This window comes from Chlamydotis macqueenii, chromosome 9, assembly GCF_036417535.1.
Source record: "Chlamydotis macqueenii isolate bChlMac1 chromosome 9, bChlMac1.mat, whole genome shotgun sequence".
Taxonomy (NCBI): Eukaryota; Metazoa; Chordata; class Aves; order Otidiformes; family Otididae; genus Chlamydotis; species Chlamydotis macqueenii.
Window position 1 is genome coordinate 6,896,862 of NC_141564.1, and position 25,762 is coordinate 6,922,623.

At 41.6% G+C, this 25,762-nt stretch overlaps 1 protein-coding gene across 2 annotated transcripts in view; it reads left to right on the forward strand.

The window, feature by feature from the left end:
- The window catches only part of ARHGEF4 (Rho guanine nucleotide exchange factor 4), a 220,272-nt gene that overhangs the window by 80,257 nt on the left and 114,253 nt on the right, over window positions 1-25,762 (forward strand). For both annotated transcript variants that reach the window (XM_086754340.1, XM_086754341.1), the window contains exon 4: window positions 17,680-22,101. In XM_086754340.1, coding sequence (XP_086610466.1) covers window positions 17,680-22,101 — 4,422 coding nt within the window. The remainder of the gene's footprint in view (window positions 1-17,679; window positions 22,102-25,762) is intronic.

Sequence of the window (25,762 nt, forward strand, 5' to 3'; positions counted from 1 at the left end):
GTCTGGCGTGGCAGGTCAGTTAATCTGTCCACTCCCAGCTGTCCCAACAGCTGTCTGCTATGACCATTCTGTTTCTGGGCAGATTTTCTGGTACTTCTCTGTCAGGTGATGGGCTGATGGCTCCTGGGAGTGTGAGTGGCTGGGAGCAAACTACTCCTGCAAGAGCAGCTTCTCCAGGTCTGAGGAAAGAGAGTGGATGGAGATGGCCAAATTCATATTGTCAAATGACTGATTCCTGGCTTGATCTCTTGAAGGGTCACTTACTTAGACACAGTTAAGGAGCACACCACACTCTGTGTGTGCAGAACAGTATTTCTGGACATACCCAGTATGTCCAATTATTTGCAGTCACATTAGACCCAGATCAGATGGCATATGTAGATGGTCAGAGCTCTTGACTTGAAGAGCTGGTATAGTTCTAATTTAAATTACTTTTAACCTGACTTGATTACTTTATTTGACTTTTAATAGCTCACAGCCCAAGGCTTTGAATACTGATTTTTATAGGCAAATTTTGCAAAGGAGGCATCAAGATTCAGATCTCTGTGTTTAAAAATTCATCTTGAAATTTTATGGAGGAAGTCACTTTTTGGCATCATCCTATTTGAGCTTATTTCTTTCTTTGTGAAGTGAGAAGATAAGAATGGCCGCAGTGGCTAGATGGATCTGTCGTCTGTTCTGTTCAGCTCAATATCTTGTCTCTATAAGTGATCAAAATAAGAAGTCCAGGAAAAAGTATAAAAATATAGCAAACATAGTGAGGCTTCTGAGCGTTCTGTCAGCTGCCAACAATTTGTAGCTCAGACTCTTCTTCAGTCAGAGAAGTCTTTTAAATAGGGTTGTTGTTAAATATAGAGCTGGTTAATCAAGAGCTGGGGTGTCAATAGCTTTTGACTATCTTTTGACTAGTTTCCAGCAGTAGAGCTGCGGCGGGGCTATTGGGTTAATGAGCTGCTGAAGAAAAGGGCATGGGATACTGCAGCCCTAACTCCTTATCCTGGCTTTGTCTCATATATTGTCAAGAGCAAATCACACAGTTTCTCTGAGCTTCCTTTCTGTATATGATGAGGAGGGTACTGACCTAGGGATGGCATGGAGCATGGTGTGAAGATGCTTGATATGTTAATCTCATTCAGTCCAGAAATAGATTTGTAATAGTAGGATTCAGGGTACATCCCCTCTGCCTCCCTTCTGCATAATTGTTCTTCTAGGTCATCTAATCTTTCAGGAAAGGAAATGTTTCTTCATATTCCTCCAATGTGCATGAATAACAGTTTCCACTTAGGGAAAATACTTTAAAAATTAGTTATAGTGCTGAAACTTCACAATCTATTAACATTGTCTGATATTCTCAATGTATTTCAACTCTTCCCATGTCTTTTTTGTTTGCTAGCTTTTGACAACATTCACTTTTTAATTAGAGCTCCATTAATTAGATGGAGGTAAGGAAGTAAACCAGCATATGGGCTGCTGATGAATAATTTTAACCCACGTTCAATTGCGTTAGACCCACATCCTGCCAGGTTAGTTCTAGCCTCAATGGCCTTCCTAAACTGTTGTGCTACAGAAAAGTAGTCCCCTCCATCTTTCCTCAGTATCTTCTGGGGCAGCACCCCTGCAAGGCAAATGCAGGTGCAGCACTTGAGATGTGTGTTTTGCCTCCACTGGGCAGAGTTCTCCTGCCTTTCCTTCTCCAGACATTTTCTATGCTTTATGTCTCGTGACTGCAACCCAACTGTACTCTGGAGTGTTCTGAGCAAAGCTGTTCAAGGGACTCTAGCATTTTAAATTTTGCATAGTTTTTTGGGAAGTTCACTTTCATCTCCTTTTTTTAAGTTAGCTTAAAGTGAGCTGACCCTGTAAGTAAATTGGCAATCTTGTAAAAAACAGTGGACACTGAGAATTTTGAATGGTAGAAAAATGATCCCATGTGGTAAAGTTTAGGGTTGCCTTATACAAATGACTAAAATCTATGTCATTAATCTCTGTACAGTAAATCTTACTGCTAAAAATGGGGCTGAGATTCTCCAGATTAAATTTATCCTAAATCCTCCTTTATTAAATTGTTGGGACAATACATTTTAAACCTCTTAAAGTTCAAATCTTTGAAAAATGCAAAAGCTGTTGAGTAACTCAGCATTCCACCTCCACTCAAGCTTATTGTGTGACCAAGGCTTTAGTGAAACAGCCAGTATGTTCCCTTGAAAAAGAAATGATAAAGCAATGGGCAGTTATAGGTAAATCCATGAGCTTTACCAATGTTGTTCAGGAATTCAGGAAAAGAAAATGTTTTACGTTACTGTTACTAAAAAAATTGATCAGTTCTTCTGAACTAATGGAGTTGGCTAGTTCATTGAAAAGGGTACCTTAAAGTTGTGATTGAATGGCCTGTGTAGAGATTTTCTGCAGAGAACCACTTAACTCGCTGTGATTACAGGATGGGATGTGTAGACCCCTCCAGTCTCTTTTGGCTGGGATGCAGCAGACACCCGCCAAAATAAGAAAAAGGGCTAAAAATTGTTTCTTAGTACCATACATATTCACAAATGTGCAGGGCAAGCAAGACATTTCCTTTCTCTTTATCTCCTCTGCGACGCACACTTTTGAGGTGCTGTGTTTCCAGTTGTACCTACTATGTGATCACTGAAAAAAGCAAATTGGAGGCAGCTGCAGACTCCAGCCCTGAGAGCAAAAATTGCCCATACAAAGATCTTTCTACGGTTCTGCTGCTCTTATATGCCTGTGGGACTGGTGTCCTTAAACTGCTAGTGGAGTAGTGCCACTTTTGAACAGCACAGGAGGATAGCATTCTTAGGCAGGATTGTTAGACATTGAAAAATAAAGAGCTGACAGCTTGCATCTACGAAGGCAAACATAGGTCGGCCTTGAAGTTCAGCACCATCTCATTGCCACTGTCGTCCTGCTTACTTTTTATGTATGCCTTGATGGCATGTGGGGGATTGTTCTGCTGGTGAATATTGTGCTATTAATTATTGTGAGCAATGTGTGTAAAACCATTAAACCTGGATTTTGCATTTGATTCCCATTACACACTTGACAAGCTTTAGTTTAGAGTGTTAGGGCATGCAACAAACTTCCTAGCTGGGGAGATACTCTTTCCATCTTGTCTTCTTGATTCCTTCCCGTTCTGTTTTCTCCTCTCATGCTCACCTGTCTCCACCCTCGCTGCCTGTGTGGGAGGAGTACTGTATTTCCTGCCCAGCCAGACAGCCTGGGCTGCAAGGCAGGAGTCTTTTGGGTGACCAGAAATTGCTTGGTGAGAGATAGTGGGAATACCAGTGGACCTATGCAGCAGTGGCAGTGAAGACTGGGGAGTTCCAGTTGCATCTTGCTGTTGGTTTGTGTCCTACACAGGGCCCGAACTGTGAAATCTCTCAGGCCCCTGGTGTCAGTGGCTGATTTGTGAGATTTGGCTGATATAGATGAGTGAAACCTGAAGACTCCCCAAGGACTGTTCTCCAGTATTTGGATGCAAAAGATCAGAGGATTTTTACAACCCTGGTTTCAGCTGCCTTCTTTGAAGAAACAATGAAGAAGCTTTCAGGGGACATTAAGCCCAGACAGAGCATGGTGTTATAGAGGTTCCAGTTCAGGAAGCGGGCACAACTGCCAGGTGAAACTTTTACAACCTTTGCTTTGGCACTACAAGAATTGGCATCAACCTGTGCTTTTGGATGTTGGCAGGAAGAGCTGATCCTGGATCAGCTAATTGACAAAGCAGCAGACTGGCGAATTCGGGAGAAGCTCTTGATGGAACCTGATACCTTGACTCTGGCCCAGGCAGTGGAGCTGGGATCGCGGATGGAGAGAGTGTTGCAGAAAACTTGCCCCAGGTTTATTTCAGTTCTGACAAAGCAGTGCGAGAACTGGAGCGGCAGTAATAAAATCTGGAAGACAAAAAATGATAATTGCTGTGATCAGTGGTACTGCTGGGGACAGGAAAAATCCCCTGCCCTTGCAACAAAATGTGACCAAGAGAAGCAAAATCAATTAATCCCATCTTGTCACAGCCCAGCATCGTCTGCACCAGTTACGGGGAGGCAGCACTTGGGCTGGCAACGGAGATGTCCTGCCACTTCAAATACAAAACACGGGCGAGTCAGGAACTTCCAGGTAGGCTGTTGATTGCAAAGTAACTGGGAAAGAGTGACAGAAAACTAAACAAGGGCACCTGGGGCCAGCGCGTTCAAACTGCTTTTACAGAATCCTAACTCTAGACTAAGTTGCAGTCCTCCGGTTGCACTGTAGTACTTGAACACTTAAAAGAAACCCTTTCCTCTCTGGAATGAAGGTATTGGCTGCGTGATGTTACATATGATGACTTTTGGTTTTTGTCTTTTGCAAGACTTAAATATTGCATGAAGGCTTTTGATGAGGTCTTAACAATTGTGAAACTGGTGTCTGCACTGGTTCTGGTGTATGGATGTGTTGGCTGGAGGCTTCTACTAAAAGAGCTGGCAGAGAAATAATGTTATTAATGGAGTTTTGAACGTCGTACTAGAGGAGACTATCTACTGCCTGAAGAAAATCTTCTTGGCTTTTTACAAGACATAGGAACCAAACTCATTTCTGTAAGAGCTAAGATTTCCCAAAACCTCCATTGCTCCACAGCCATTGTGCTTCAGAATATAATAATTGTGTGGTGAAGCCTCAGATTTATATAGATATCTGTAAATAAAGATAATAAATAATAACATATAAGGAGGGGATGGGCCAATGGGCATCATAGATTTGAGTCTGTATCTGAGGTACCTGTGAAATACAATTGAGTCATAGAAGTTCTGCTGTAACATATCTCTGTCCACAGTATTCTGCTCTGTTTTAGTTTAAGCTTCCTGCTTCTATATAGTGGCAGAAGAAAGGAGGATCAGTTCCTCTCTTCTTTTTTTCTTTTTTTTTTTTTTGGTGTATTTTGCTTGATTGGTTGCTTTTATTTTTTTTTCTTTTTCATTAAAAGACATGATTTCAACAACATCTTTGATTCTGACAATCACCTTCTACTTTATTTCTTTCTGGTAGATCAGTGGATCTAGCCATTTGTGTAAGGTAATAACAGGGTTGGGAAGAAAGGAAACAATGAGAAGGAATCTTGTTGCAGCCAAATCCAAAAAAAAAGGACAGTTGTTAGTAGAAGTGATAATAAAATAAGAGAACCCAAAGCACAGTCTATGTGCAATTGGGCTCTTTTCAAACAAGGTCATCATCACTGGGTTGCCCAGAAACAAGCTGAAATAGTGTCTCTTTAAAAGACTAAGAGGAAATAGGGTTTGTGAGTGGTTTTAAGACCTTGCTTTGTCCTTGCTGAATTCTGTGCCATGAGCTGAACAGGCAAGCTGGATCCCCTCACAAGCTGCCCTGTCTTTTTTAAGGCAATTACTTGTGATTAGCTACCTTAATGTAATTAAATGTTTAGGCTGTCCTGAACAATTGAATATTATACCTCTAATGCCTGTTATTAGAGCTATTCCTGTCAGTAATGAAAAAATTATTGAGGTTAAAAATGTTTGGTGCTCTTTGCATATTCAGCATTGAAGCAAGTGAAAAGGCTGACTAAAGAGAAATGAACTGCACTGAGCAGGGCTCTGACCTGGAGCAGAGCCAGCAGAATCTTCAAAGACTTGAAAATGTATGATTTGCATCTTTTTGTTTCCTTTTAAGTGTCACTTGATCTTTGTGGTTAAGAGTAAAGTTGAGGTCTGTTTTGTTAACTAAAATTTACAGCTTTTTGGATGTTCATGCAGGTCGTTCATGCAGCACATGCGTGCTGTTTTTCTTGAACTGACCTTAAGATGTTATCAAATGAGACACAACTTTTGCAAGATTTTTTTTTTGATCTGGTGATGGTTCTAAGTCAGTGCTATGCCAAGCAAAATCCCTGTGCAGGAGGCTATAGTTACTGTATTCCTGATTCTACAGTGTCAAAAGCTCTCTCTGTTTCAACTGATAAGCTTCCAAATCTTTCTGTGTATTCAAGTTAGCACTGGCTAGGTGAGGAATTGTAGTATGAATTGAGTGACTGAATCTTGCTCACCTCTGACTCTACTCACTACGACACGGAGTCGCTATTTGCTAATACCTAGGTAGATACACAGGGCAGTTTGGGAGCCTGGGAACAGTTGAGGAATGAATGACTTGATATAACCACACTCACTCCTGCCCCCTGCTCACAGTCCTGCTGCCCAGGATTTTCATTCTGCAAGACCTTTTCCTCCATTCTGCACATTGCCCAGTTGGAGAAATTGTGTGTGATGATTTATCGCAGCTTCTCTCACCTCCTCCAGCCCCCTCTCTAAGCTTACAGTATGGAAAGCCAGATCCTGCCCGCTGAACTAATGAGTGACATGCTCTTGAAGTTAACACTTTTTTGGGGCAGCAGCTTCTGCTCCTTCTGTTTTTTTTTAAAAAAATAAATTACTGCTTCATTGCTAAATGATCCAAAATGAACACTTCAGCTGGAATCCTAGAATAACCCTTGGTATTAAATAGATATGACAGACCAAGGAGCAGTTCCTTCCTCTGGAGAACAAAATGGATATGATTTGTGATTCTAGTTAGGGATATATAATGCTCTCTGCCAGTGGAACAATCTTCACCATACTGTCCATTTTCCCATGAGATAGAGGCACAACTCAGATTGTAGGGCAGATGTGCCTAGATGGATTGTGCCAAAGGACTTGGGATATGGACAACTTCTGTCCCTTTTGGTGTCTCCTTTATCGTATTGCAGTTTTGAGGCTTGAAATAAAAACCTTAAGTTGTAAGGACTGGGTGCTACGTGCCATTTTGCAGTGTGAGATCTTTTCCAGGCTTACCAATGGGTCTGGTTCTTTCAGTCTTTTCTTGTATGACCTCTCTTCTCTTCAGTGGACATTCTTGGGCCCTTTCTGAGCTCTGCACCTAATATGTGGTTGCCTGTAGTTGCAGAGAGCAACATAGGTTGCTTGTAGATCTTCATTGCTACAGGAGTTCTTTGCTTATGACTACTTTTCTCTGTCACCTCAGTGTTGTAATGGTCTATCCCCCTGGGCCTGCATATCGCAGTAAAATAACTGAATGAGCACCTACAGGTGGATAATTACTGAATTAGAGAGCTACAAGGAGCCAGAAAAGCTCTACTCATTTGTCCTTCCAATGGAGATTGGCATTACTTATGTCATTTCTGTCAGATAGGTATCCAAGTGCGAGGTCCTGCACATGGGTTGGGGCAATCCCAAGCACAAACACAGGCTGGCTGGGGAATGGATTGAGAGCAGCCCTGAGGAGAAGGACTTAGGGGTACTGGTGGATGAGAAGCTCAACATGAGCTGGCAATGTGTGCTTGCAGCCCAGAAAGCCATCTGCATCCTGCGCTGCGTCAAAAGAAGTGTGGCCAGCAGGTCGAGGGAGGTGATTCTCCCCCTCTACTCTGCCCTGGTGAGACCCCACCTGGAGTACCGCATCTAGCTCTGGAGCCCCCAACATAAGAAGGACATGGACCTGTTGGAGCGAGTCCATAGGAGGGCCACAAAGATGATGAGAGGGCTGGAGCACCTCTCCTGTGAGGACAGGCTGAGAGAGTTGGGGCTGTTCAGCCTGGAGAAGAGAAGGCTCCGGGGAGACCTTATTGCTGCCTTCCAGTACCTAAAGGGGGCTTGTGGGAAAGACGGGGAGAAACTCTTTAGCAGGACCTGTTGTGATAGGACAAGGGGTAATGGTTTTAAAATAGAAGGAGGTAGATTCAAATTGGATATAAGGGAAAAAAATTTTTAAACTGAGGGTGGTGGAACACTGGCCCAGGTTGCCCGGAGAGGTGGTGGATGCCCCATCCCTGGAAACATTCAAGGCCAGGTTGGATAGGGCTCTGAGCAACCTGATCTGGTTGAAGATGTCCCTCCTCCTTGCAGGAGGGTTGGACTAGATGATCCTTAAAGGTCCCTTCCAACCCTAATGATTTTGTGATTCTAATCTGTACTTAAAGACAGAAAGTGATGGTGACTGCATGCTATCCCCTAGGCAATCCGTCCCAGTTTTTCATTATCCATTCTGTTGGTGGTTTTTGACTTTTCTCTAACTCCAGTTTTCTGTGCTTCAGTTTAAATCTTGTAAGTCTTCTCTTACCGGCCATATATTTGGAGATAAAATTACTACCTTGTAGTAGTAGTTACAGACTGTATTGTATTCTCTCTCTGGACCACATACTGTACTTTCAATCTTTCCCCATATCTTACTCACCTTAGGTCATTCTTGTCCATCTTTTGACTATTGCCACTTGCTCCATGTGTCTCGATGCAGGATACACATCGAGCTTTCTTGAAGGTTCCAGGTGAGGCCTTACCCGTGCCAAGCTCGGGTTCTCCATGCCACTGTGACTACTGTATCTGTTGCTGTAGCCATGGGTACTGTTGGGAGTGTCAGAAACTCCCTGGAAGACATTACATGAATGAGGCAGGAGTCTTGTGGCGAAAGCACAGCTTGTAGTTATACTAACTCACCCGTGTAGTGAGTTAGTATATCTAATCTAAATCAAATCAAGTGACATCAAATGAAATCATCACTGGGATAAAAGATTCCTGAGAATGGGCAGGATCTCAGAGAGAGAAGGGAGCATTTTAGTCAGAGATTCAAACAACCCTTGTAAATCTTGAAATATAAGGCAGGGCTTATGTGACCTCAATTCATCTCATGAGTCAGGAGATTTCATTGCCCTGTGCCTAGGCACTTAATCTTGTATTTACAGTGCAGCTCTGAGGTTGGGAGGTGTTACCTACAGGGGAGGAATATAGATTAAATCAGGTATCCAAGTCAAAGAAGTAAGGCATTAAGCTGGATGCTGAGTAGCTACACCAAAAAAAAGGCACCCAAGTCACTTCCTGAGCCCCAGAAGCTGAATGGCTTGCACCCACTTTGGCTTCAGTCCAGGTCTGAAACCCTGGCAGACACTCAACAGGAAAGGCTTGCTCTTCCTTGCAGTGTGCCGTAGGGACATCGGAAGAGTTTGAGCTTGATGAGGATCACACATGTTTCAGCTGTAGATCAGGCCTAGTGCTGACGGAGTTCTTGTGCCTACAGTGAAGGCATTAGAATATTTGTAAATAGCTCTTCTACTTTCTCTTGTGTGTGAAAAGAAGTGTAAACAGTGAGCAAAAAAGGTCTTTGAAGATGGTACAACTTCACACAGCTGAATCCATGCTCTGCAACAGCATTGCTAGCTAACTTTTTCTTGAAAGTTGTTATTTTATACAAATTGGCATGTTACTTCATCTCTTCTGCTTTTAAGAGCTCATCAAGAAGATTTCTCAACCACTGTGGCAAGAGGAGGAAGGGAGTGTGCAGATTGTTGGGCTGGAATATCTCATGTCACCCAGCTCAGCTAAAGTCAAATAAGGTGTGAGGATGCAAAGTTGTGCTGGATTCAATTCACTTCCTGAACTTGTGAGCAAGACCTAGCCTGTCCTTGTCCCACGTCTGAAAATCATCCTTCCCATGTGCCTCATTTTACTGCTGACTCCAGATCTGATGCAGTCTGCTTGTAAGAGCAGACTTTGACTGCAAAGCCTGTAAACTGACTTTCTGTTTGTGTAACATTAGCAAGAGTCCAGAGGACCTTTCAGGGCAAGCGTGTAAGAAGCAACTACTAAAGGTCAGTAGGGGCAGTTGGGAAGGAGAAATCCTCATGTATTTTGTGCATATGGAGTGATACGGACCACCAGTTAACCTGAAGATGAAGGAGGAAAAAAACCTTGTCTGACTATCAAGGGACAGGCTGACTTTGTTAGCAGAACCCTTACTTAAAGCTATCAAGAACATACATTTAGTAATGCTTTTATTATTATATCTCATAATAGAGGTGCGTGTTTAACTGAGTGACCCACTGAGCCCCATTAAACTCATCCCAACAATGCAAAATATAATACTATACTTTTTCTCCATATTGATTATTTATTCCTACTTATTTTCTTCCCCTTGTTTCCCATCTCACTTCTGCCTTTTCCTTGATGCCATTCCTCCTTAAAATGCAGAAAGGAAAAGTCTACAAATGTGTTAGGTGCCTTTCTGTTCTGTCAGCCCTGTGAGCCCCTAACTGATGTGTATACAGACCTTTTAGTCACGTCTCTTCCCTTACTACCCTTGAGGTTTTCTCCTCTGTTTACATAGTAGTCTGCATGAGGAGACCTCCGCCCTTAGAGAGGCAGACTCAACAGAGAAATGAAAAGATAAAAATAATGAGCAAGGGCCAAGATGGCTCCACTGCAGATACTGTGCTATGACTTGAGTGAGTAATTTACTCTGAATCTGTAAAATTAAGATAGTACTTCCTCCCTCTCCCTGTTTCTTCCCTTTATCTTCTATAATTAGATTTTAAACACTGTGGAGCAGACACTCTTACCATGTCTTTCCCGCACTTAGCACAATTAGGTCATGGGCTTTGTAGCATCTAAGAACTCTGCAGCATGAAGTGCCAGAGGAAGGGTGTTGGTGTAATAGTATTGCAAAAAGCCTGATAAAAAGCAGCAGCATGACCCCAGAAATACTAGTTCAAAAGCAAACAACGTAATCAAGAGGGAGATACAATGTCTGAGTATACTGGGCAATTTGTGATGGTGTTTTCAGCAATGGTAGAAGGAGGTCAAGAAAGGCAGGATTTTGTATCAATCACTGCCTTGTATCTCCCAGGCTTTGTATAGGCCCTTTTCTTCAAAGTGCTCTTTTAATTAACAGTCTGAATTATAACTGTCTGCAGACTGATTTTCTTAATTAAAAAAATAAAGCCTATGGTTCTAAAATGGGGCTGAGTGATTAGATTATAAGACAAACAAATACATGTATCTCATGACTTTGCACTTCACTTCCAACTTCATTGCAGGCCCATACTTGGACATGGAATTGCTGGTCACTGAGGGAACATCAGTGCTACTATGTGTGCTACTATGCACACATACACTTAGGGTTTCTTGGACCACTCTGTGTTTAACGCAGTCTTTTTTCCAATAGCTTTCTTCTTCAGAGGAGTTTGCCTTGTCTTTAAAGTATTTACTGCCTTTCTACTGCTCTGATGCAGCATTCCTTCAATAATTTCTCAATGGCACTTAAGAAAACAGATTGGCTTCTGAAAAAAATAATTGAGTTTTTAAAAAGGTAAATATGTCTGTGCTGAAGTGTACCCACAAAAAAAAGTGATTGCAGCAAGTTTGCAGGTGGAAGGACAAACCGTCACAGCACTCTCTGCCTGGTCTTCTAGAGTGGAGGTCTCCACTTCTTTCACCAGGAATCCTGAAGGTTCCCACTCAGCAAAGTGCTCAAGCGTGTCCTTAAACGCTCTGATGGGAAACTAACTGTGAGTGCCCTCTGTGCTCAGGAGACAGTAGCAGGCCAAAATGACCTTTTAAAGACTTTACAAACTTCCACTGGTATGAGGATGTTAGTACTTGAAGCTGCCTAGCTGCATAGCACGAGTTCAGCGTGCGCCCTGTCTTTGGAGAAGGATTCACAAAGTTTCTGGGTAGGATTTTTGGTCTGTGCAGAGCCAAGTGTTGCTTCTGCCAGACAGCTTCAACCCCATGTGAAGTGCATCTGCCTTGGAGAAAGATCAATGGTAACATTTAGACACAGGCAGATGTCCATTTACCTCCGTGACTCAGAGGCAAGAGCTTCCCTGTGGCCAAGCAAGTGGAATTTCCATTTTAGCACAAAAAGTGTTTTCACTGAGGCTTAGTCCCCTGTACCATGGGAGCAGTGTTGTTACCTGCTCATTTCTCGACACTGTATCTTCAACATGAACACAGTAACTTTGCATTTTTTTCTTCAGGGGCAGTCCTGAGCTTTTGTCTGTTCAAAAAAAAATGGAGGGAGGAAGAGTGTTGACTTGGTGTTATAAGGCAAGCAAAATATATTCCTACTTTAATGAAAAGATAATCAGAAATCTAACAATGTAAGCCTTTCATGTGTTGAAGGCAGAAGTACCATGAAGTGATATATTCCTTTTTAAATTTGCCAGCAGAGGGAGCATTGCAATGCAGTGAAGGCAGATCGTTTCAAAGAGCAGGCAAGTTGCCCGAGTCTGAATTTTAGCTTTTCACGTTCCAAATTTTATTTGACTCATTATATTGTTGTGTTCACCAAAAAAAAAAAAAAGAGGTCTTTTTGTATTTCAGAACAGTAGCAATATTAATTATACATACAGTTTAATACTTTGCATTTTGAGAGTGAACCTACATAGTGCTTCGGTCAAATGTAGGATTTCTTTTCATACAAATAGGCTGTCAGTTTTTAATGTACTGGTGAGAATAGATCTACAAGTATTTTCATAATAGTTGTGTCTGATATTGCTACATTGATAAAAATGTATTTCTAATGCAAATTGCGGTTTGTAAAACTTAATGGAAGAAATAAACCACAAATACAAGATACAGGGAGCTATGAACTTCTCAGTTTTGTGCAATCATATTGTACAAGTGACATAGCTTGCATATTTATCTTCTACTTAACACAATCAATCATTATGCCTCTTCACTGCCTCACCTCTTCATCGCTGCGCAGTCCTTATCTGGCTGGAGCTAAAGCAGTACTGAGGAATTTGTCGACGAGATGCTTGACCTGCAGCACAGTGAGAGACTGGAATGCAGCTTGTGTTTATGAAAGGGAGTCTGTATTTCAGCAGAGCCTGACCAGGCACCTCATTGCAACCTCTAGATGGCACCCAGATTACGCATTGTTATTAGAAACTACTGCACCTTGGCCAACATGTTTTATCTTGGCCAACATTTCTGCTAAGCTGTATGTGGTGGTAGGAGTGTTAATGTCAAAGAAGGGAGATAATGTTTTTGGCTTTGAGCTATAAAAGTGTTTTCATGTTGGAATTGGCTTGTTGAAAGGAACCTGAGAAGTTGTATGGAATGCAGCAGGCCACCTGCTTGTGGCATTTTTCTGCTGATGCAGTCCTGTACTTGCTAAGTGTCACGAGACAGCATCATGGTGGAGGCCCAGATGTACCTCTGGGGCCAGGTTATTGGGCTCTAATGTTGAAGCACTCACTGAACAGAAACGGAACAGGCACTCAAGCCAGCAGGAGGGAGAAATGCGCTGAGTTTTTGTCAGTTACGATGCTGTTATGATGCTAGATATTACACTGATTCTGTACATTGCTTTGCCATTGGTTCCAACCTCTTCTCCCTCTTGCCTTCCTCTGGCACTACCACCTCGAGTGATGGTAGCTGCCAGAGCCTTGTGCGGTTGCTCACTAGTCCTGCTGATTTTGGTGTTGCTTAACCATTTGGAGGTTAATACTAAATACAGCTAGAGCAAGACACTTAGGCAGAGGATGTCTGCGTGTTGTTTCCTCATGCCACTGTTAGTGTAGTGCAAGTTCTCACAAATCAACAGAACTGGCTTTGAGATATTTTTCAGCAGAAAGTAATTGCACTGTTTGGGAATAATTAAAAGCCCATCCACCTCTTGCGGAAAAGGGAGATATGTTGTTTTAGTGACTTTATATATGAATGGCTCTGTATATAGAAATGTTACAGCTTAAGGACAGAGTGCCCTGCAAATAGTGCTATTGCTGTGTATAGATGATTAACAAAACAACTATGTGGCCAAACTGCTAAAGGACTTGGTGCCAATGTTACTTGTGGATGGCTGGACATACCTGCACTGACTGAAGCAAGAACCTCCTGGGGAAGTTCTGCTTTTTTCATCTGTCTGTGAATTTTGTTTCTTCTTGTGCGGTTACAATGGAAGTATTTGTGTCCTGCATCAAAAACTGAATACGTTTTGCAAGTAAAATGTCGTCATTCAGTGGTTATGGAGCACTTCCCTCACTACCTGTGGAGGGTTTCATTTCTAGTGTCTGTCTGCACAGAGCAGAATCAGTCTGAAGGTTCAGAACCACTGCTGACAACAGCATCACTTTTCAGCAATCTTTATCAAGGTGCTGATTTATCAATCAGCAATCTTTATCAATCTTTATCAGTATGCTCTTATCCATACTGTTTTGCTCTTTATAAACACCTGTAAACCTACAATGTCCAGGGAATTGACAGACAATTCAGAAAAAGTGTTTTTCTGATAGCTGGATTTGATCAGGAAGATAATTTGAGGCCTTGGGGACATTATGTGGCTATCTTACATGATGTTTTCTTTATTGTTTCTAATCTGAATCTCTGCTGAATCATATTTCAAGCCCCAGTAGACTGGGGCAAAGGGATTCTGGGCAGGTTGCAGGTACTGCTCTGTACCTTACACTGTCACGTCCTGTCTGAAGTCCTTTCCCAATGATAGCTTTTTTGAGAGGTGGTTGTGTCGCCATTAATTTAAGAGCCTTTCCCAAGCTCTATACTTCTGTATTATGTGAACCCTGAAAAACACAACTTTGGTTAGTTGGGAGGATTCTCCCAACTAATTTTATGTTCTCCATTCAGAGGATAAAACTTTAAATGCTGGTTCATTTGCCACACAAAGCTCCCCTGAGCTATGCTTGTGACTCTTTATACCTTGTATAATCCAACCTCTGACTAGCATCCAATTTGCTTTAAGGATTTCTAGATATGCTTTGTGTTTATTTAAGTATGGAAGAGAGTAGGTAAGTTGAAACCTTTAATTCTGGGTCTGTAGGTTTTACACAAATGTATTTGAAGGACTTTTTCTTTACAGCTCTGTGGTGACTGAGGTAGTGTGACTGGTTCCCCAGGATGGCAGCTGTGCTCCGTCACTGCCGTGAACCACTTTAGAACTCTGTGACAGAACTTCTTGTTAAGGGAACACTTTTTGTGCTGTGTTTGCCTCAAATCTAAGAACATAGTTTAGTTCATGAAAAGCCATTTCTGTGACTGTTCTTCTGGAAAGACTTGGTGGTGTTAAATCTTCCCAGGCATTTCCAATGTGGCAAACATCCAAGTTCCTAGAAGTACCATTACCTTAGGCAACCTTTGCCAGCCCAATTGGAGAGACCACGGCTTAGTAGGACCTTGAGGCCTGACTCCTCTCCAAGGCTGTCCCTTTTGGAGCAGAGCTGTATCAAAGACGCAGAAGGAGAAGCTATGTATTTCAAATGCTGGTTTTGTCCTGTGACTGAACATACTTTTGGTTTTCACTCTGTGCCCTCAGTTCAGGGTATCCATAATCACTAGAGCAATTCTGTGACCAGCGTTTTTCAAACCTGTGTCCTTAGGCCATCTAAGTCCCTGCTTGGATGTAGAAAAAGCTCAGATTTTCACAGCTCTCGTTACACAGACGATGGATGAGTTTCACGTTATCGTGTTGGAGTACCTCAAATATTTATTGTTTAGCTATCATGAAGATTTAAGAATTTAATACCCTGTCACTACCCCTGGGAAGCCAAGGAGGAGTTCCAGAGTCTTTTCAGTAATTCCATTTGGCTTATTATTTAAGTAGATAGGACACAAGTTAAACCAACACAAGTAACCCTAGATGATATTACAGCTGAAGTCTGAAGCAGCTGTGTTAACAATCTTATATTGCCAGCAAAGTGGCCAGTTTCATCCACTAGTTTTGTCTATCCCTTGTCTGTTAGGCAGAGGCTTTGATAGACGTAGCAGGAACTGAAGCTTCTGTGTCCTCTCCCTCCTCAGGGAACTCCATCTCAGAGTACCTCTGGTAGAAAAGGCCCCACCAGGCTGATCCTGACACTGGCTCTTCCCTTTAGCAGCACTGGGGGCATGTGTTCAGTCCTGGGCCTGGACCAGGAGTGCTGGTTGATATTAATTTGTGCCCTTCATAGCTAAAATTAATTTTCTCATTTCCCACAAGGAAAGGAGGCAATTTTGGAGCCTCTGCTTCTGCTTTAATTGCATAATTTTGTATAATATCCATTAAAAACAACTGATGGATTTGGGAGGGGTCACAGTACGAATATCCCGACATAGCTATGTTTGGAATGATCGATGGAATGTAAGGGATCTCTGCCCTAATTTTTTCTGTAATTTAATTCATAATTATCCTTGGGGACAGTTGGGCATCTTCATTACTTTGTTCCTACTTGCCTGAACAGTTTTTATCTTAGTTTACTGCCATCTGTAACTGTGCAGAACGCTGTTTAAGAGGCAGTGCTGCTACTGCTGAGCAGCTGCTGCCACACTCACTGCTGCGTGAGCCAACTGCTCGCAGTTTATGCTGCTCAGTCGTTATGTGAAATGCTGCTCTGTGCTGCTTCAGTGCTGGGCATTTCTGTCCAGGTGATAGTGGGGTTGGACGTTATTAAAGGACCTCAGTTACACGTATCACTGATTGCACATAGTAAGGGACACATTGCTCTGCTGGTTAGGTAACTCGCGTTGCCATTACAATGCAATTTGGTCAGGTTTAATGGTGTGAAAGTGATTTTTGGATTTGGCTTGAAGCCCTGAATTTGAAGCACTCAATTTGTATTTTCCTTCTTCTGTCAAAGGAAAACACCGATCTTCTTACTGAGAATCCCTTTTGGAAATAACCCCTGTGCCTTCCTTTTTCTGATTTACCCTCCATGTTTTGGAGTCTAGAATCAGAAACTCATATCAGAAACACATATCCTTTGATGTGATCTGGAATTTGTCTTCCCATATGAGGACTCACACTTCCTCTGTGACAAAGTACTCTGGTGAAGGTGACATGCAGCTCGGGCTGAGGGACCTTGTGTTCTAGTTTGATGGCTGCCATTCACTTGTGGGGTTTGAGGGGTTTTTTTAGAAATGTTTTTCATTGTTTATTATCTCAGTTTTCAGATTTTGAAATGTGCTGATCATTCTTGTGATGACTGTTATCAAAACCTGGTTAAAGAGGCATCCAGCATTAGGGTTAAAGGCTGCCATTTGTACTTATGTAGCTTCTCATTCTAGATATTAATGGATTGAGGCTGGAATCAGTTAAATATCTGTGTTGAGTACATTTGTAGAACTTCTGACAATAGCTGTACCTGAAGCTGACAGATGGCAAGTACTATTTTTACCTCAGGAAAGCTTGCTGTGATTTCATTTACTGGTTTAAACTCGAGAAATATCCTGACTTCTTTCTGATGGTTAGAGAAAAGAAGACTGAGACTCTCCCATGGTAGCTGCCTGGGACAAAGACATTTCCTAATATTGACAATGTGGTTTTGATCTTTCTGCCCTCAGCCACTGATTTGGATGTGCTCTGATAACTGATATAGGTAGTGCTCCTGATATAAGCCTTCTGGAAAATGACATCAAAGACTTCTTTCACCTTTGCTTCAGGCTTTGGTATGGGTATTATCCAGTTATTCAAGTGCAAAACTGTTCTGCCTATACTTATGCCACATTTCTGTAATTTGGACAATAACAATTATTTTGCAGGTTTATCACATAAACCTCTTTCTCAGATTTGAAGATTATTTCATTAGAGTTTTAAGATCTACCAGCAAGGGATGACTTCCATTTGATTTATTTGAAATGTGTCTTGATATTGGGCTATTAAAGATATGGCCACAAGTAAAAGTTTGGCCTCTGTATAATTACATATTAAAATGAAAAAAATATTAATTAAGAAACAAAAAGTTAGAAACAGAAAGACATCAGGTCCATCAATAAGTAAAAGATCAAGTATAACTTCCAAAGACATCAGTGTGTATAAAATTATTTGCATTCCTAAGTTCCTTTTATAATAATAATTGATAATACCCTGTTGCTGTGGGAAGTAATTGCTAAATCATCCTCTTCTGTTTATTCATAGACCCCAGAGCCAGTTGAAAATTACATCAGTGAAGGAGAGTTTGAAGATGATCTGAGTTCTTCTACCCCAAGCACAATAGAGCTGGAGATACGTGGATCCAGCCAAGAAACAGATGAAGATTATTTTGAGACCCTGTCACATCAGAGTGGCTCTTTGTCCGATGTAAAAACTGAGCCTTATGAGAGTGCATCAGACACAGAATCTATTTCCAGTGATGTAACTGGGGAAACTTGCTTGGATTCAAACTGCCTTTTTACAGAAAAAAAACCTCTGTGCTGCAGTTTTCCTAAAGCAAAGGCAGAAACGACCCTTCATGAACTGAAGTGCTCAAGGCAACCAGAAATTTCTGAGCAGGTACGGTTAGAAGTGTCCTCCAAAATAAAAGCAGCACCAAGCAAAACTGAATTTTGCATACAATCTGCAACGTCGGAAGGTGAAGAATTGCGTGATGAGGAGCTAAAATTAACTAGTGATATTTCCAGCACAGAAAACCAAGTCAGTGAAGAGGGCTTTATACCACCAACAAACAGAACGTTTGTAGCAGTATTGAAAAATAAAGCAGAGTTTGAAAGTGGTAAAGTGCAGACCTGTACCAACTCAGTACCTACCGGAGATGATGTTATAAGACAGAAGGAACATCCTGCAGGATTACGCATTGCTTGTTTCAAAACACACTCAGAAAGCTGTTTGATTTGTCCTGACATACAGCAATTTTCCTTCCAGTCAGATGCAGCATCAAGCTGTAGTTTGCCTAGTCTTCATTTTGAAACAAATGGACCTAACTGTAAAAGTTACACTGAGACATCTGACTATAAGTGTGAATTAGATTCTATGTCCAGTATAAAATGCAGCAGGAGGAACTCAGTTGACAGTCAGGAAACTACAGGTAAAAGGATAAAACATGGAAATACAGAGACCATGTTGACATCAGATTCATTCTTTTACCAGAGTTGCTTCAAACCAAAATCTCAACCATCACTCACAAGGTCAGAGATTACAGAAAGTAAAACATGGCACAGTGTACCTGAAAATATCAGTGCTCAATGCAAGACAGAATATGTGGGGAACTGTATTCATCTGACAGAAAAATTTAGATGGTCGTGTTCCAGAATCCATCTTCAAGGGCTGGATTTTGAATACACTTGGAAGAGCTTAGAAAGGGTGCCTGTAAGCCCTGAAAAGGCTATAAAAACAGAGGGCAAATTTGGCATAAAAAGATCCCTTCTTAATACTGACATAGACTCAAATGGGTGTCAGCGTTCTCACCCAGCAGGCTCTCCCCAGTGTGTTGATTATTATTTGCACTCTGGATCAGAGACATGTGGCCTTAGCCCAGAAGTAGTAGGTACATGTGCTGATAGCTTATCTTCTACACAGATTGATGCTTGTGACTGTAATACAAAACAAAAGGAGACTTCATCTGCCCTGGACTGTGAGCCAGTGATTGTAAATGCTGAAGAACTTATAAAAAATGACCAGTACAAAGCTGAAAGAGATGCGGAACCAGATAGATTCCCTCATGATGTTGATGTTGAATCTGGCATTGGTGACACTGAGAACCCAGCAGCTTGTCATGAAGGTTTTCCTGCTGTTGTGGAAAACAGAGACTATGATTGTTCTGTAAACTGTATTTCCAGTGGTAGAATACAGGAGAAAAGTTTGAAGGAGAATGGCCTTGAGTCTGAGCTGTCAGATATGGAGATCGTGGTTGGGGAAGGATGGATAGATGGTTCAGCTAACCTTTGGGAAGTCCTGGAAACCACATTGCAACCAGGTGACAGCAACACTGAGACAGAGCACAAAGAGTCAATGCAGCAAAATACAAGTTGCAAACCTGGTGCCTTAAGAAGTCACTCTGAGCTAGTAACAAATGAACTTCCTACTCATAAAGGAAAGGATAAAGACAGTGTCTTTGCTGTTGAAATAACTCCCAGATCAGATTATATAAGCCAGAGAAGGCATTTAATGGCTCTTCCAGAGTTAAAGCCTGCCCTAATTGTAGTATCTGTAGAGCAGAAAGGATTACAGTCCAAGACACTGAATGATAACCTTGCTACTGAAGTGGTAACTGCAACATTGAGAAATGTAGTGAGCAAGGATTTGATGTCTCCTCATACTGTCAGCAAAGCTCGTGATGAGCCAGAGATAGTTCTGAATCAAAGGTGTAGCTGTGAAGAACAAATTCTGGCCACTCACCTCATTCCCGGTAGTGCAGAGGTCTACCCCAGTAGGGATACAGCTGAAGAAAAAACAGAATTTTCACAAGAAAAAAGAGAGAAAACAGATGCAGTTTCATCCTTAGGGTTCACCTGTAGTAATTCCATGGTAACAAGTGCAGAAGCGAAATTCAGGAGTGTTACTGTACCACTGGGCAATGATATACTTGTTGCAGAAAGTCAGGCAGATCAGTGTGTAGAAGCACTTTTGAAATCATCTGGCAGAAGTGCTGTTATGACCTCTGAGAAAGAGCCTTGCGGAACAAAGACTGGTTTTGAATTAGAGATAGAACAGTTCAGAAAGCCACAGGCTGGAACAAGAGATGACCAGGTGTCCAATGAAGAGGAATGCAAAGCACATCAAGGCAGAGAGGAAGGCTTATATATAACTAGTGCAGTAACACTGGAAACATGCAATGTAAACGATTTGTGTCAGGGAGATAGTGCTGGTCTTGACCTTCAAGGGCCCATCATCATCTCTGAAGACGCAGAAGGCAGGCAAGAAACTGAAGGCTGTAATGATTCAAAGGAAGAAATAGGTATTTGTGAAGAACCTTCTCCTAGTGAAGGAAAGGAGAGTTGTCCTGCAGAAGACACAGCTAGCCCTAGCAAAGACAGGACGCTAAATCTAGATGTGTCTGATGTCTTTAACTGTTCTGTGAGAAGGGAGACCCATAGCGCTTGCGTGCTGGGCCTAGATAATATAAGTACCTGCAGCACTAACAGCGAGGAAATGGATGAGAACTCATTCCATGTCCTGGGAAGTAACAACAGTCTCTGTAAAGCTGTACAAAAGCCAACAAAGAATGGGAATAGTGGGAAAGCTTCCAGGTTTTTAGTGTTCTCAAAAATGACGTCTTTCAGGAAAACTAAGCCTACCACAGCAGAAAATCAAGGAAGCAGCAGCTTCTTTGGCATCAAGGCAAAGATGGATGAACTGGATGATGGGAAAGAGGATGAAGACACTGAAAGTTTACAGTCTTTCAAAAGTTGTTCATCTGGTTCAGCCTTCCACAGGAAGGAAAGCTACACCTCCGAGTACTCTGATGATGATGATTTATTCTATGAGAGACCTGCAGGATTATTCAACAGAATGAGCCTGAGAAAGGCTTCTTGCTCTGGTCGGATACTGATAGAAGATGCAGATACAAATTCAAATTCTCCCATACTGGCTGCTGTCAAATATGCAGAACAAGTTTCAGGCTCATCTGAAAACAATGACAGTGAACCTGTGGAATACTCTGGCATTAGAAAATCAATCTCTGAAAATGAGTGCAAAAGAAACAAAAACTCCGAGGGTAAGAAGTTCAAGACAAGGTTGGCCTTGGCACACAAATCTCTCTCCAGCTTATTTGAATCCAAATCTCCAGAAAAGGAAAATACTGAGCAAAGCTCAAGAGTATCACTGAAAAATGAAAAGGAGAAAGCCAAATTTCGCCAGAGCGCCTGGAAAGCTTTTCTAAAAAGCAAGGAGGCAGATGGTCTAAAAAGGCCTGTTTTAGCAAGTTTATCACCAACACAGGAGAGTCTTAATGCAACTAGAGGCCATGTGATGAGAACAACGTCAGTAGAGCAACAGGATAGTTCCAACGAACACACATTTTTTAAAACAGAAACAGCTAATGGCTCCTCCACAGACATCAACTTTTTTGACACCTCTGTGGAGCCTGTTGATGTCTCTTCACCTGCAGGTATGTGTAGAAGACGAATACAGTCCCATGACCTGGGCATCAGATACTCACAGAGTTCAGACTGTGATGAACAACAGGAGGCTCTAAGCAACAGTTTAAATACTTCTCTAGAGGAATACTGGATGAAATCTCCATTTAGCCCCACTGACTTGCAGTTGTCATTTAGTCAGTCAAGTCCATCATGTCCCCAGCTGTCAAATTCTGATGGTAAAGACATACCTTGTAGGCCCATGAGTCCTAAACCACAGAGTCCACGATCCACTTCTCAACACAAGACCTTCCGTTATCCTGGAAGAATGTGTGCCACTTCAATGATCTCTCTTGGGAACAGCTCTGCAGTTGATAGCAATCTAGAGGCTCCTGAGAGACCAAAGACACTGAAACCCAGAGGTAGTCTCCTACTTTCTGTACACTCATTGGACAACGAATACCAGAGGGATGACAGTGGCATAAGCAGTCAATCCCAGATCAGCTTAAACACAGCTTCTTCCGTTAGTGACATGCTCCGAGATGAGGTGAGTTGTCTGGGAATTATCCGGTGGCGGTTTAGTTTGCAGAATCTTTTGGTTTAGTATGGTTTAGGAATTCTGGTGAAACTCTTTAATGGCTTAGTGAACACATTGGTTAGATGGGTGCATAAATATGCCTCTTTGTCTAAGATAGGTAGCAATACTTAAAGTTTATGTTTCTGTTCAAGACTATAAGAACTGATGCACTCTTTATGGGAGGATTTACCACCAAAACCTAAAGGAATGGAGTAATCACAACAGTGCTAATGCATAATATGCCTCAGACAGATTACACAGATGCCACCCCGTGTTCAACTCTAATTTTTAGCTGACTCTTACTTCTCTGAAGATAAGGCAGAATAGAGCCTTGCAACTAATGTATAGTAAATAAGTTTATCAAAGTGAAAGGCAACATGGAAATCAGTTCCTGTTGCTAGCAGTCACTTTTTAAGAAGTAAAATCTTTTTCTGCAGACAATGAGTAGCTGTCTTTCAAAGTGCCATAAGTCTTTTGCAGTCATCATAACTACCCTGTGATTGCCACTAGGAGTCCTTTTCTACCTTTCCTACAGCAAACAGAAAAATAATAATGGACTCCAGGTCTCCTTTTGATGATGCATTTTATTCCACTCGTAGTAACACATTAATTTCCTTGTCATAGGCTGGATCTCACAGAAAAGATTGTATCTTCGATAGGGATTTATTGGTTGGCTGGGGCCTTTAAAAGCAGAGACATCCTCTGTCAGTAGGCTTTTAATCCCAGAGAGGATTTCTTGAGTCGTAAGTGGCTAGGAGCTTACGAATCTCTTCCAGTGCCTAAGCACAAACCACCAGAGTAACTGAGACTGATCTGTTAGCTGAGATCCCAGAACCTGCCTTGATCATGCTACTTTTTCAGTATTGCTGCTGCTGAGTTTTGACATTAAGAAATGGGCAAAATAATTTTGTTGAGCAGAATTTCGAAAGTGGCCCTTGAAGGGGTGTGTGAGATTCTGCAAGCCCTAAGCAGACATTTTTTCAGATAGTTCATGAATCTGGAACAGCTTGATCAACTCTGCAGCTGAGGGCTGGTTGTGTTCAACTCAAATGAGCTCTTGCACAGCTTTTATTGCTGCTGCCTTTTGTCTTTCACATCCCAGGTTATATTAAAGTTTTAAGATACCCTCCAAAATGGTCTTAGCCTACTCTTTCCCCTATTTTTTTTTTAATAAAAACTACCTATTTTTTAATAGAAACAAAAAAAAAAATGTTAGTTGGAAGAGACCTTGGGAGGTCATCTAATCCCGCCTCCTTCTTCAGACAAGACTAGTGGCAACACCAGACAGACAAAACCAAGACTTTGCCTAACCAAGTCTTGAAAACCTCCATTGCTGGAGATTTTACCACCTCTCTAGGAAATGTGTTCCTGAGAAAACTTTTTTCCTAATGCCCAACCAGAACTTGACAAGCTACAATTTCTGGCCTTTGTCTTGTGCCATTGTGTGGCACTGCTGACAAGAGTTTGAATCCATCATTCATGTAACTGCAAAATTGTTGCAGACTGCTCTTATATTGCCTTTAGTGCCTTCTTATCAGCTCAAATAAACCCAGTTCCCTCAACCCCTTCTCACATACTCCAAATGAAAATGTTTTGGTTCATTGGTTTGGTTTTTTTAGCTAATGCTGCCTGGAATCAAAAGAAGCATGTGAGCAGGTGGCAGTTTGAGAAGTGAGAGCTGTACTGAAATTGCTGTGCATGGAAAGGGAAGATAATTTGCTTGATTCCCTTTTATTCTCTGCTTTACTTGAAAATCTTTTGTTTTCATGGGCATCAACTTAACTTGCAAACTTAATAATGGACACCACATTCCAAACAAGAGACTGCAGTGTTACACTAGCCTAAGAAAATGCAAGATACTTGGACTATACACGCTGTCAACTGGTGAAGCCTCTCAGAGGATGAATAAAATCATTGACCTGTAAATGATAACCCAAAAGAGTGGAGAGATGAGGCATGTGTAAAACCTTGAATAGGCAAGCCCTCATCCTGTAGCGTAACCATTAGGAGCAAATAAATAATTACTTAAATTGGTTGCTAGATTAAATAATTTAAAGAAAACCATTAAAAACTTAAATTGTATCAAAGCCATATAAAAACAGTTTAATTTTCCTTATTCTTCTGGAGGCTGCAGAATGTGATATCTGAAATTGGATAGTGCAGCTGGAGCCTGGAAATTACTGTAAATGTCCCAGGTTTCAGGACACACCATCTAATCTATTAAAGTAGATAGGGCTTTTATTTATTTCCATTTTCATGACATTGTGAAATGAAGTAGAACTGCACCTTGGGTTTTGTAAGTGAAGTTATTTTTTCAGAAATCTCTGAAAGTACAGCAGAGACATTGGACAAAGTATATTTGCAGTGTTAAGTCTTTCCAACATACTTATCATCTAAACACTAAAGATGGTCTTCCTTATGTATGTTGATAAGTAAAAAAAGTCATAAAATTAAGTTTAATAGTGGATTTGAAGAAAAGTCCTTTTCTATTCCACATCTGTAAAGACATTATTGCAAAACAAATGCATAATTGTGAAGTTCCTTGAGCTCACTTCCCAGTGTGCCCTCCACTACGGGATATGTATATATTCCCCAAGCCCCCAGCCAGGTATTTTTCCAGTTGTATCGGCTTTATCTGTGTAATAGTGCTGTACCAAACTGCAACGGGTCGGCTTGCCCCTGCTGCCTCTGGCTACCACACTGGTAAGTAATCCTTCTTAGCCTGATGGAGCATGGACCAGCCACTCTCTCATTACCTGCTAGTGGTTAACGTTCTCCACGTTATCTGTCGGACAAAGATTTTATGCTGAAAACAGCAAGACAGAACAATTATTGTTTTGCTGATATGGCAGGGCCTTCATTATGTATTTAATTAATCTGACTGTTTGTGGCATGATTTTACTTACATAATTGTGTTGTCCAGCAGGCAAGAGCAAACTGTCCTAAAATGTCCCACGATGGGAATCTCCTCCTTCCTCCTCTCCAGTATGATGGTATTGGGCACAGAATATCAGCAGGATACACTTGTCTTTTGGCATAGCACCTAGTAGATAAGGAGTGTTTCTAGACTGTGGAATCTCTTGCCACTGGCAAAGAAGAATTCACCTGGGATTGTTGGTTAATTGAAAGTAGATAAGAAGTGCCTGCAGTGGTTTAAGGTTGTTGTATTTCGGTTCTTCAAGTGAACTGTGAGAAACTGGAGAAATACTATTATCAGGACACAACATTTTCTTGGCATGAAAAGAGAATCCTGAGATCATTCACTCCTCAATGTTGTTATCTCCCACCTTAAAAATTACTGATTCTAACACTGATGCTACCTGGAGTGGTAGTTAGATGCCTCAGGGCTCACTTAATTTCAAGTTCTTCCAGTATAAAAGCTGTAATTTTGTGCAATCTCTCGTTAAAAGCAAATGAGAGTGAAGTGCAGAGCTGTGCAATTCCTCGCTCTCGGCCCAGCATCACGCAAATAAAATGGATAGCACAGAGAGCACATTAGGACATTAGGAAGCAGAGGGCTTAATATATCAGACCTGCAGGCATCTAGGAAGCCTTTTCACATTGTGTAACTGAAATACAGTTGGAAAAGCACAGACAGACAAGACTGGTCATTATTCTGTTTTCAGAGACA